At 49.7% G+C, this 13,126-nt stretch overlaps 1 protein-coding gene and 1 pseudogene across 4 annotated transcripts in view; one reads left to right on the top strand and one right to left on the bottom strand.

The window, feature by feature from the left end:
• Nucleotides 1–5,643: 5,643 nt before the first annotated feature.
• Nucleotides 5,644–6,083, bottom strand: LOC101042371 (proline-rich acidic protein 1 pseudogene; annotated as a pseudogene).
• Nucleotides 6,084–9,684: 3,601 nt separating this feature from the next.
• The window catches only part of PSPC1 (paraspeckle component 1), a 115,689-nt gene continuing 112,247 nt past the window's right edge, over nucleotides 9,685–13,126 (top strand). For 3 of the 4 annotated variants that reach the window (XR_012514460.1, XR_012514461.1, XM_074387955.1), the window contains exon 1: nucleotides 9,686–10,264. Coding sequence is in view for 2 of the 4 variants with exons in the window: in XM_074387955.1 (XP_074244056.1) it covers nucleotides 9,899–10,264 (366 nt within the window). In the remaining 2 variants the exon portion in view is untranslated. Of the gene's footprint in view, nucleotides 10,265–13,126 lie in introns of all 4 variants that reach the window. The other variant, XM_039473393.2, reaches the window with a different exon arrangement.

Genomic DNA, 13,126 nt, shown 5'->3' on the forward strand with positions numbered 1-13,126 from the left:
AAAATACAAAAAATGCCGGGCGCGGTGGCTCAAGCCTGTAATCCCAGCACTTTGGGATGCCGAGACAGGTGGATCACGAGGTCAAGAGATCGAGACCATCCTGGTCAACATGGTGAAACCCCGCCTCTACTAAAAAAATACAAAACATTAGCTGGGCATGGTGGCACGTGCCTGTAATCCCAGCTACTCAGGACGCTGAGACAGGAGAATTGCCTGAACCCAGGAGGCGGAGGCTGCGGTGAGCCAAGATCGCGCCATTGCACTCCAGCCTGGGTAACAAGAGCGAAACTCCGTCTCAAAAAAAAAAAAAAAAAAAAAGGTATTTTTTAAAAAAAGAGATAAATAGGTATTTTATTTGTAAAGGACAGTTTTTGTTTGTCTTGTTTGTTTGTTTTTTGAGATGGAGTCTTGTTCTTGTTGCCCATGCTGGAATGCAACGGTGCAATCTCAGCTCACTGCAACCTCCGCCTCGCAAGTTCAAGCCATTCTCCTGCCTCAGCCTCCCGACTAGCTGGGATTACAGGCGCCTGCCACTGTGCCCAGCTTTAAAGAATATTTTGAAGGATTCAGATGAACAGCCAGGTAAAGTACACAGGGCAAGCTACAGGGGAATGTGCGAGGAGCTGCCATGCTGTCTCTGGGCATACCATGCTCCTTGTGTTCAGCACCCTGATGAGAAGCAGTTCCAAGTGGATTTTTAAAGGCAAAAAAGGGGGACAGGGAGTGGGCTTATACAAAGTTGTTTGTAAAGGCTGGGGGCAGTGGCTCACACCTGTAATTCCAGCACTTTGGGAGGCCAAGGTGGGCAGATTACTTGAGGTCATGAGTTCTAGACCAGCCTGGCCAACATGGTAAAACCTCGTCTCTACTAAAAATACAAGAAAGTTAGCCAGGTGTAGTGGCGCATGCCTGTAGTCCCAGGTATTCAGGAGACTGAGGCAGGAGAATGACTCGAGCCCAGGAAGCGGAGGTTGCAGTGAGCCGTGATTGTGCCACTGCACTCCAGCCTGGGTGACAGAGTAAGCCTCTGTCTCAAAAAAAAAAAAAATTTTTTTTTTTTTTTTTTTTTTTGGTAGAGACGGAGTCTCCCTGTGTTGCCCACACCGGTTTTGAACTCTGGGACTCAAGTGATCTGCCCACCTCAGCTTCCCAAAGGGCTGGGATTCCAGGAGTGAGTCACTTTGCCTGGCCAGCAAGCAGTTTCAAGAGATGAATACACAGTTGAAAGGAAGGAGTAGGCCATGCCTGCTGTCTCATTTAATGTCTCTCTGGGACTGATACTTTATTTTTACTTTTTAATTTAAGTTTATTTTTTGGAGATAACATCTTGCTCTGTTGCCCAGGCTGGTCTTCAACTTCTGGGCGCTAGGGATCCTCTCTCTTTGGCTTCCCAAAATGCTGGGATTACAGGCAGGAGCCACTGGGTTCACAAACCTGAAGATTTAAAGGATTTGCATTCCTCAGATAAAAGTTCTTCTCTTTTCTCACTGGCTGGGGCTGAGAGTTCCAACCCTTAATCCTCTAATCACTTGATCTTTCTGGAGCGCAGCCCCAGCCAGTGCTGCCTAAGGACCCCCTTCTCTTCGACCCCAACTTACCGTATCAAGTCACTGCATTAGCATAAACTCAGGTGTTATGAAAGGGGCTCACTATTAATAACAAAAGACCCTCCCATACCTCAGAAAGTCCCAAAGATTTTAAAGGCTTTGAGAGGCCAGGTATGTTGACCCAAGCCTTGTAATCCCAGCACTTGGGGAGGCTGAGCTAGGACTCTTTGAGAGGAGCAGTTTGAGGTTGCAGTGAACTATGATTGTGCCACTGCACTCCAGCCTGAGTCTCAAAATAAATAGAAATAAAATAAAAATAAAAGCTCCATGACAGGAAGTGGGGACGAAGCCCAAGTATATTTCATATTATACCAGGGTCGATTTCTTTTACTTTTTTGGGAATTTAATTCTGCATGTAAAAGATTTGTTTTTGTAGTCTATCCAGGATTTCTTGGTGGTTTTTTTTTTTTTTTTTTTGAGACGGAGTTTTGCTCTTGTTACCCAGGCTGCAGTGCAATGGCGCGATCTCGGCTCACCGCAACCTCCGCCTCCTGGGTTCAGGCAATTCTCCTGCCTCAGCCTCCTGAGTAGCTGGGATTACAGGCACGAGCCACCATGCCCAGCTAATTTTTTGTATTTTTAGTAGAGACGGGGTTTCACCACATTGACCAGGATGGTCTCGATCTGTTGACTTTGTGATCCACCCACTTCGGCCTCCCAAAGTGGATTTCTTGGTGGTTTTTTTTTTTTTTTTTTTTTTTTAGGCGGAGTTTCGCTCTTGTTACCCAGGCTGGAGTGCAATGGCGCGATCTCGGCTCACCGCAACCTCTGCCTCCTGGATTCAGGCAATTCTCCTTCCTCAGCCTCCTGAGTAGCTGGGATTACAGGCACGTGCCACCATGCCCAGCTCATTTTTTGGATTTTTAGTAGAAACGGGGTTTCACCGTGTTGACCAGGATGATCTCGATCTCTTGACCTCGTGATCCACCCACCTCGGCCTCCCAAAGTGCTGGGATTACAGGCTTGAGCCACTGCACCCGGCCGATTTCTTGGTGTTTTTAGCAGGCAAGTTTTTCAGTATGTCTTGTTAAGATCTTCCTGAAAGCAAAAGTGTGACTTAAATTTAAAATACGTCTCTGAGCTGGGTGCAGTAGATCACGCCTGCAATTCCAGCATTTCGGGTGGCTGAGGTGGGAGGATTGCTTGAGCCCAGGAGTTTGAGAACAGCCTGGGCAACATGGAAAGACCACATCACAAGGTCGGGTATGATGGCTCAAGCCAGTAATCCCAGCACTTTGAGAGGCCGAGGTGGGCGGATCATGAGGTCAGGAGTTTGAGACCAGCGTGGCCAGCCTGTGTGGTGAAACCCCATCTCTACTGAAAATACAAAAAAATTAGCCGGGCATGTTGGTGCATGCCTGTAATCCCAGCTACTTAGGAGGCTGAAGCAGGAGAATCACTTGAACCTGGGAGGCAGAGGTTACAGTGAGCCGAAATCGTGCCACTGCACTCCAGCCTGGGCGACAGAGTGAGACTCTGTCTCAAAACAAAACAAAACAAAAAACGAATCACTACAAAAAATTAAAAATAAGCCAGATACGGTGGCACTTGCTTGTAATTCCAGCAACTTGGGAGGCTGAGGCGGGAGGATTATTTGCGCCTGGGGGAGTTGAGGCACAGTGAGTTGTGATGGTACCACTACACTCCAGCCTGGATTGACATAGGGAGATCCTATCTAAAAAAATAATTATTGGCCGGGCGTGGTGGCTCATGCCTGTAATCTAAGCACTTTGGAGGCCAAGGCAGGCGGATCACCTGAGGTTGGGAGTTCAAGACCAGCCTGACCAACATGGTGAAACTGCATCTTTACAAAAAATAAAAAAAATAAAAAATAAAATTATTATTATGTGATAAAATAAAATACATCTCTGCTCTCTAGGGAATACATGTTAGTACTTCTCTGGGAAAAAATTATAAAAATAATCAGGACAAACAAAAAGAAAAAGAATGGACGTTAGCAGGGCGAGAGAGGAAGCAAGAAGATAATTAGGAGACTGCTCCAGTAGTTACTAGATAATGATTAGTCGTTCTCAGATGATGAGTTGATTTAAAATGTTTGTGTTCAGGATATATTTTGAAAGCAGAGTCAACAGGATTTGCTGATTGGATATTGTGGCTGTAGTAAGAAAAGGAGCCGGGCGCGGTGGCTCACGCCTGTAATCCCAGAACTTTGGGAGGCCGAGGCGGGTGTATCACGAGGTCGAGAGATCGAGACCATCCTGGTCAACAAGGTGAAACCCCATCTCTACTAAAAATACAAAAATTAGCTGGGCATGGTGGCGCACACCTGTAGTCCCCGCTACTCGGGAGGCTGAGTCAGGAGAATTGCTTGAACCCAGGAGGCAGAGGTTGCGGTGAGCCTAGAATGTGCCATTGCACTCCAGCCTGGGTAACAAGAGCAAAACTCCGTCTAAAAAAAAAAAAAAAAAAAAAAAAAAAAGGAAAAGGTGTATAGTAAGACCTCTAGTTTGATGGCTGTGGATGTGGATGAATGTCAGTGCCATTCATGGAACAGTAAGGACTGGGCGTGGTGAGGTCTGTGAGGAGATCACCGACAGTCTTGCTCTGGACACCTTATATTTGAGATGCTCGGCACCCGGTGTGGATGTAAAGTACGTAGGGGGCAACTCTGACTAGTGATTTTATTTTATTTTTATTTTTTATCGATTTATTTTTTGAGACAAAGTCTCACTTTGTTGCCCAGGCTGGAGTGCAGCGATGTGATCTTGGCTGACTGTAGCCTCCGCCTCGTAGTTTCAAGTGACTCTCCTGGCTCAGCCTCCCCAGTAGCTGGGATTGCAGGCGTCTGCCACCACACCTGGGTAATTTTTGTATTTTAGTAGAGACCGGTTTTCACCATGCTGGCCAGGCTGGTCTCGAACTCCTGACTTCAAGTGATCCACTTGTCTTGGCCTCCCAAAGTGCTGGGATTACAGGCATGAGCCACCATGCCACGTTGCTTCCCATACATTTTATTTAACAATTCACATCCTAGCTCAACTTGTTTTTCTTTTTCTTTTTTAAAATTTGAGACAGGGTCTCACTGGATTGCACTCACTGGAGTGTGGTGGCGCAATCTCAGCTCACCGCAACCTTGGTCTCCTAGACTCAAGCGATTCAGCCTCCTGAGTAGCTGGGATTACAGGCGCACACCATTACTGCCTGTCTAACTTTTTGTATTTTTAGTAGAGATGGGGTTTCACCAAGTTGGCCATACTGCTCTTAAACTCCTGACTTCAAATAACCCACCTGTCTCAACCTCCGAAAGTGCTGGGATTACAGGCATGAGCCAAGGCGCCCAGCCTTAAGCCACCTCACCCAGGCTTCAACTTCTTTTTTTTTTTTTTTTGGGATGGAGTCTTGCTCTTGTTACCCAGGGTGGAGTGCAATGGCATGATCTCGGCACTGCGACCTCTACCTCCCGGGTTCAAGCAATTCTCCTTCCTCAGCCTCCCGAGTAGCTGGGATTACAGATGCGTGCCACCATGCCAGGCTAATTTTTATTTTTAGTAGAGATGGGGTTTCACCATGTTGGCCAGGCTGGTCTCAAACTCCTGACCTCGTGATCCATCCACCTTGGCCTCTCAAAGTGCTGGGATTACAGGCGTGAGCCACCACAGGTACCTGCCACCACTCCCGGCTGATTTTTATTTATTCATTTAGTCTTGCTTTGTTACCAGGCTGGCATGCAGTGGCACGATCTCAGCTCAGTGCAACCTCTGCCTCCTGAGCTCAAGTGATTCTCCTGCCTCAGCCTCCCAAGTAACTGGGATTACAGACGCCCCTGACCACACCTGGCTAATTTTTGTACTTTTTGTAGAGATGGGATTTCACCATGTTGCCCAGGCTGGTCTCGAACTCCTAACCTCAGGTGATCTGCTGGCCTTGGCCTCCCAAAGTGCTGGGATTACTGGCATGAGTCACCGTGTTGGCCTGCAGGGGTTTATTTGTCTAGCTGGTGGGTGGGTAGGGAAGGTCCCAGTCCCAACAGCCTGGGCCTTGGAACAGGGAGGAGACAGTGATGCCCCCTAGAGCCCTACTCAGGGTGGTAGAGGACGTCTTGGTCCTCCTCTGGTCCCTGGAGCACCTGGTGATTTGGCATGACCCACAACCAGGGCCCCTCCTTGCCCTGGTCCTCCTTAGGTGGAGGGTGGTACAGGCTGTCAAGGCTGGGCTCAGGACCCTGCTGGGGGCTCAGGACATGGCCCAGGATGTCCTTGGTCTTCACCCAGACCTTGGTGCCTGGTGGCTTCTCCTCAGCAGTCAGGAGCTTCGGGTTCTGGACGGGGAGCACCCCCACTAGCTGGTTGTCCTTCTCTGTTGGCTGCACCACACGGGCACCCCAGGCCTTTGCTGCATCCTGCTCTGAGGGCTGGCGTTCGACTTGGACCTTGACAGGAACTTGCGTGCTGGGGCCGCACCAGCCCCCCACAACAGCACAGCCAAAAGGCTGGTGACCACGAGAAGCCTCCTCATGTCTGGGATCCCCATCTCTGCATAGAGAGTGCTCAGGGAGCTGCAGTTGCCATTCCTAGCATCTGGCACCTGCCCAAGACCCTCCTTAATTTTTGTATTTTTAGTAGAGATGGGGTTTGACCATGTTGGCCAGGCTGGTCCTGGACTCCTGACCTCAAGTGATCTACCTACCTCTGCCTTCCAAAGTGGTGAGATTACAGGTGTGAACCACTGCGCCTGGCTACACTGACTAATATTTATGATGGCAGAACATTTTCTAAGTATTTTAATTAAGCATTTACTTATTTATTTGAGACAGACTCTCACTGCGAAGCCCAGGCTGGAGTGCAGTGGTCCGATTCTCCTACCTCAGCCTCCCGAGCAGCTGGGATTACAGGCGCCCGCCACCACACCCAGCTAATTCTTGTATTTTTAGTAGAGATCAGGTTTCACTGTATTGGCCAGGCTGGTCTTGAACTCCTGATCTCAAGTGATCCACCCGCCTCTGCTTCCCAAATTGCTAAGATTACAGGTATGATCCACTGAGGACAGCCTTAATTAAGCATTTAATATTCACAATAACTCTGTGAAGTAGGCATTATGCCCATTTTGTAGCTGAATAAATGAAGGCACAGATTTACAAATGTCAAATGCTGCTGAAAGGTTGACTGGAGGAAGATCTGAGATTTGACTATGGGGTCTGGCAAAGTGAAGAATGTTGCTGCTGATTATGACAAGAAGGCTTCAGAGAATGAAATGGTGGGGGACAGAAGATGCATTACTGTGGCTCAGGGATCCAAGGAGAAAATAAATGATGAACAATTGGAAACATACAATGCAGAAACTCTCTCCCTCTCTCTTTTTTCTCTGAAACAGAGTCTGGCTCTGTTGTCCAGGCTGGAGTGCAGTGGCACAGTCTCGGCTCACTGCAACTTCCGCCTCCCAGGTTCAAGAGATGCTCATGCTGGCCGGGCGCGGTGGCTCAAGCCTGTAATCCCAGCACTTTGGGAGGCCGAGGCGGGTGGATCACGAGGTCAAGAGATCGAGACCATCCTGGTCAACATGGTGAAACCCCGTCTCTACTAAAAATACAAAAAATTAGCTGGGCATGGTGGCGCGTGCCTGTAATCCCAGCTACTCAGGAGGCTGAGGCAGGAGAATTGCCTGAACCCAGGAGGCGGAGGTTGCGGTGAGCCGAGATCGCGCCATTGCACTCCAGCCTGGGTAACGAGAGCAAAACTCTGTCTCAAAAAAAAAAAAAAAAAAAAAAAAGAGATGCTCATGCTTCAGCCTCCCGAGTAGCTAAGATTACAGGCACCCAACACCATGCCAAGCTAATTTTTTGTATTTTTAGTAGAGATGGGGCTTCAACATGTTGCGCAGGCTGGTCTCGAACTTCTGATGTCAGGTGATCCACCTGCCTTGGCCTCCCAAAGTGCTGAGATTACAGATGTGAGCCCCTGCCCCCAGCCAACATTCATCCTTTTTTTTTTTTTTGAGACGGAGTTTTCGCTCTTGTTACCCAGGCTGGAGTGCAATGGCGTGATCTCGGCTCACCGCAACCTCCGCCTCCTGGGTTCAGGCAGTTCTCCTGCCTCAGCCTCCTGAGTAGCTGGGATTACAGGCACGTGCCACCATGCCCAGCTAATTTTTTTGTATTTTTAGTAGAGACGGGGTTTCACCATGTTGACCAGGATGGTCTCGATCTCTCGACCTCGTGATCCACCCGCCTCGGCCTCCCAAAGTGCTGGGATTACAGGCTTGAGCCACCGCGCCCGGCACATTCATCCTTTTACTGCACAGTTCGACTGAGTTTTGACAAAAGCATACAATTGTGTAGTCACCACAATCAAGATCTCCATCATTCTAAAAGCTTCTGAGTGTCCCCATGAGGTTAACTCCCCTCCACCCCCAGTCCCGGGCAACCATCAATCTGTGTTCTTCAGCAATAATTTTGCCTTTTCCAGAATGTTATGTACACAGTATGTAACCTATTGAGTCACAGCGTTGCTTATATCAGTAGTTTATTCCTTTTTATTGCTGAGTAGTATTCTGTTACATGAATGTACCACTATTTATCCATCCACTGGTGGAAGGACGTTTTAATTGTTTGCTTTTGTTTTGAGGACAATAAAGCCCCTATAAACATTTGCATATAGATTTTTGTGGGAACACAAGTTTTCATTTCTCTTGGATAAATACTTAGGAATGGGATTGCTAAAGACTAGCAAATGCCCATCTTTTTTTTTTTTTTTTTTTTTTTAAAGAGATGGGGTTTCACCATGTTGGCCAGGATGGTCTCGATCTCCATAACTCGTGATCCACCCACCTTGGGCTACCAAAGTGCTGGGATTACAGGTGTGAGCCACCGCGCCCGGCCCACAAATGTCGATCTTCCTGAGATACTTCTGAACTGTTTTGCATAGTGACTGAGTTCCTTTCTTTTCAACATTCATTGAGGAGTCATCACGTGCCAGGAGCATAGAGTTGAGTAGTTGTGACAGAATCTGGCCTGCACATCTGAAATACTGGCTATCTGGGCCTTTACAGAAAAAGTTTGTTGACCCTTGTCATAAGACTATGGCCAGTAAGAGCTCATGGTCTGATTATACTGAATTTTTTTTTTTTTTTTTTTTTTAAGATGGAGTTTTGCTCTTGTTGCCCAGGGTGGAGTGCAATGGCTTGATCGCAGCTCATGGCAACCTCTGCCTCTGGGTTCAAGCAATTCTCTTGCCTCAGTCTCTGAAGTAGTTGAGACTACAGGCACCTGCCACCACATTCAGCTAATTTTTGTATTTTTAGTAGAGATGGGGATTCTCCATGTTGGTCAGGCTGGTCTCGAACTCCCAATCTCAGGTGATCCTCCCACCTCGGCCTCCCGAAGTGCTGGGATTACAGGCGTGAGCCAACATGCCCAGCCTGATTATATTGATTTTATAAGCAATTTATAAGCAAAGTCCTCTGAGGCCAATAATCAACAGCACAATTATTTTATTTTTATTTATTTATTTATTTTCTGAGACGGAGTTTGCTCTTGTTACCCAGGCTGGAGTGCAATGGCGCGATCTCGGCTCACCGCAACCTCTGCCTCCTGGGCTCAGGCAATTCTCCTGCCTCAGCCTCCTGAGTAGCTGGGATTACAAGCACGCGCCACCATGCCCAGCTAATTTTTTGTATTTTTAGTAGAGACGGGGTTTCACCATGTTGACCAGGATGGTCTCGATCTCTTGACCTCGTGATCCACCCGCCTCGGCCTCCCAAAGTGCTGGGATTACAGGCTTGAGCCACCGCGCCCGGCCCCTATCATTGAAAGTTGAGCTTGATATCTAAAAGGGTAAGGATGCTGGTACCCAAGCCACTGTATCTTCACACACTGCTGCACACATCACGTAATTTGTCCCAAGACCACGGCCGACAGCACTGCGGTGGCTCCCGCAGGGTGGGAACGGGCATCACCCCTCCCGGGCCGTCGGGCGAGTGCACGCGCAACGTGGTGCGCATGCGCCGCCGGAGGCCACGGTCCGTTGGCGCCGGGAATGCGCAGGCGCCGGGAATGCGCAGGCGCGTCGCTCCGGCGGCGGCTCCGGCGGAGAGGCGGGGCTTGCGCCGGCGTCTCTTCTTCTAACTGCAGTTGGGGGCAGCGCCATTTTGAATGTCCAGCGGCTGCGGGCGTGAGTTCGGGGAGCACGGGCTGCCCGCTCGCCTGCCCAGCGGCCTCTTGACTGTCAATATTTTGTTGCCAGAGGCTTCTGTAGAGACGTAGACATACATACATAGCCAGACGCACCGTCTACAGATCCAGGCCTGTGTCCGGCGTCCGGGGCGAGCTCACGAAGATGATGTTACGAGGAAACCTGAAGCAAGTGCGCATCGAGAAAAACCCGGCCCGCCTTCGCGCCCTGGAGTCCGCGGCGGGCGAGAGCGAGCCGGCGGCCGCCATGGCGCTGGCGCTGGCCGGGGAGCAGGCGGCGCCCGCGCCCGCGCCCGCGGAGGACCACCCGGACGAGGAGATGGGGTTCACCATCGACATCAAGAGTTTCCTCAAGCCGGGCGAGAAGACGTACACGCAGCGCTGCCGCCTCTTCGTGGGAAACCTGCCCACGGACATCACGGAGGAGGACTTCAAGAGGCTCTTCGAGCGCTACGGCGAGCCCAGCGAAGTCTTCATCAACCGCGACCGCGGCTTCGGCTTCATCCGCCTGGTGAGTGCCGGCCGCCGGCGCGGGGGAACAAAAGGAGCGTCGGGGCGGCCGCGAGCTGCGGCAGCCGCGGCGCTGCCCGGCCCCGTCGACCCCCCGTGCGGGGTCGGCCGCCCCCCGGCCCGGCGCCTTCGTCCCGGGGTTCCGTGCGCGCTCGCCGGCCGCCGTTTTCTGCCGCGCGCCGGCCGGGCTCCGCGGTGGCTGCAGGCCTGCCGCCGGGCGCTGGACCCGGCCCGGTGCACCCTGCCCCGGGTAGCGAGCGCTCCCGGCTTCCCTGTGGCCCCGGGTACCGACAGGGCCGGGGCCGGGGACGGGTAGCGTTTTGGGGTGAGAATTCTTCAAGGCAAAAACGGTGCCGTAGTAATAGAAACGAATCGGTGATGAATTTGGAACGAAGCTTGAGTCGGACCGGACACTTAACTAGGTGTGAGGGTCTAGCCAGGAGACTTGCTTCTAAAAGAATGATTCACATCCCCTCCATCCCCTTCTTGGCTTTAATCGGACGTTTATGCGTTTCAGGGTAGGCCACTTTTTTTTAATTAAATTTGTTTCCCTAGAGATGGGGTCTTGCTATGCTGCCCAGGCTGGTCCCGAACTCCTGAGCACGAGGGATCTTCCTGGTTTGGCCTCCCACTTTATTTCTCACCTCAGTACAGCCTGCTGTTTACCCTCAGACTGCTTAGGTGCCCAAACTCGATACTCAAGTAACACTGTTCCATCTGCAGTAATGGGACGGTGTTTAATGGAATGTATCTAAGATAGTGCTTTTCTACCTAATATCCTGGACACTTCCACATTTTTGTAGGGAGAAGGATAGATGATACACAGTACTACTTCATAAATTACTGATACATATCCTAGTATAATAGTAGTATAGCTTACCCTCTTTTAATCCAAAGTTGGAAAAGTTTTTCAATAATTTATGTAAAAATTGTGCTTCCTTTATTTATTTATTTTGAGATGGAGTCTTGCTCTGTGGCCCAGCCTGGAGTGCAACGGTACGATCTTGGCTCACGTCCTGACCTCGTGATCCACCCACCTCAGCCTCCCAAAGTGCTGGGATTACAGGTGTGAGCCACCACTCCCAGCGCTTCCTTTATATTTTTAAGAAATTTGGCTAGGCCGGGCGCGGTGGCTCAAGCCTGTAATCCCAGCACTTTGGGAGGCCGAGGCGGGTGGATCACGAGGTCAAGAGATCGAGACCATCCTGGTCAACATGGTGAAACCCCGTCTCTACTAAAAATACAAAAAATTAGCTGGGCATGGTGGCGCGTGCCTGTGATCCCAGCTACTCGGGAGGCTGAGGCAGGAGAATTGCCTGAACCCAGGAGGCGGAGGTTGCGGTGAGCCGAGATCGCGCCATTGCACTCCAGCCTGGGCAACAAGAGTGAAACTCCGTCTCAAAAAAAAAAAAAAAAAAAAAAAATAGAAATTTGGCTGGGCGAGGGGGTGGCTCAGGACTGTAATCCCAGGCACTTTGGGAGGCGGAGATGGATGGATCACGAGGTCAGGAGTTCAAGACCAGCCTGGCCAAGATGGTGAAACCCCATTTGTACTAAAAATACAAAAATTATCCAGGTGTGGTGGTGGGTGCCTATAATCCCAGCTACTCAGGAGGCAGAGAATTGTTTGAACCTGGGAGACAGAGATTGCAGTGAGCCGAGATAGCATCAGTGCACTCCAGCCTGGGTGACAGTCTCCGTCTCATTGAACAAGACTGACCAACATGGCAAAACTCCATCTCTACTAAAATTAGAAAAATTAGCCGGGCATGATGGTACAAGCCTATGACTAGGGAATTACTTGGGAGGCTGAGGCAGGAGAACTGCTTGAATCCAGGAGGCAGAGGCTACAGTGAACTGAAATGGTGTCTCTGCACCGCAGCCTGGGTGACAGAGCGAGATCCTGTCTCGAAACAAAATAGTGAAGGCTTATGCCTTTTTTTGTTTTTTGAGACAGGGTCTTTCTCTGTTATCCAGGCTGGAGTGCAGTGGCGTGATCTTGGCTCACTGCAGTCTCCACCTCCTGGGGTCAAGCAGTTCAACTGCCTCAGCCTCCTGAGCAGCTGCTACTACAGGCACATGCCACTACGCTCAGCTAATTGTTTTTATTTTTATTTTTTGAGACAGAGTCTCTCTCTGTCTCAAACAACCTCTGCCTTCTGGGTTCAAGTGACTCCCCTGTCTCAGCTTCCTGAATAGCTGGGATTACAGGTACATGCTGCCATGCCTGGCTAGTTTTTTTTGTGTTTTTAGTAGAGACGGGGTTTCATTGTGTTCCCCAGGCTGATCTCGAACTCCTGAGCTCAGATAATCCATCTGCCTCGGCCTCCCAAAGTGCTAGGATGACAGGTGTGAGCCACCGTGTCTGGCCAATTTTTGTATTTTAGTAGAGATGGGATTTCACCATGTTGGCCAGGATGGTCTCGATCTCTTGACCTCGTAATCTGCCCGCCTTGGCCTCCCAAAGTGCTGGGATTACAGACATGAGCCACTGCGCCCTGCCAAGGTACTGTATTTTTTAGAGCAAACACTTAAAACATGTAAGTGGCTTCAAGAGAAGGGTAAATATTCACAAGGTATTAATAATAATGAAATATAGAAATTTCCTTAAAATTCAAGTTAAATAATCATTGCATTTTGAACATTAAAATATATTTATTTATTTTTTGGACATTAGAGAAACAGCTTGCCACTTGGTGAAAGTTTTTATATAAAAGTTATCTTTTGGCCGGGCGCGGTGGCTCATGCCTGTAATCCCAGCACTTTGGGAGGCCAAGGAAGGTGGATCACGAGGTCAAGTGATCGAGACCATCCTGGCCAACATGGTGAAACCCTGTCTCTACTAAAAATACAAAAAAATTAG

This window comes from Saimiri boliviensis, chromosome 16, assembly GCF_048565385.1.
Source record: "Saimiri boliviensis isolate mSaiBol1 chromosome 16, mSaiBol1.pri, whole genome shotgun sequence".
NCBI lineage: Eukaryota > Metazoa > Chordata > Mammalia > Primates > Cebidae > Saimiri > Saimiri boliviensis.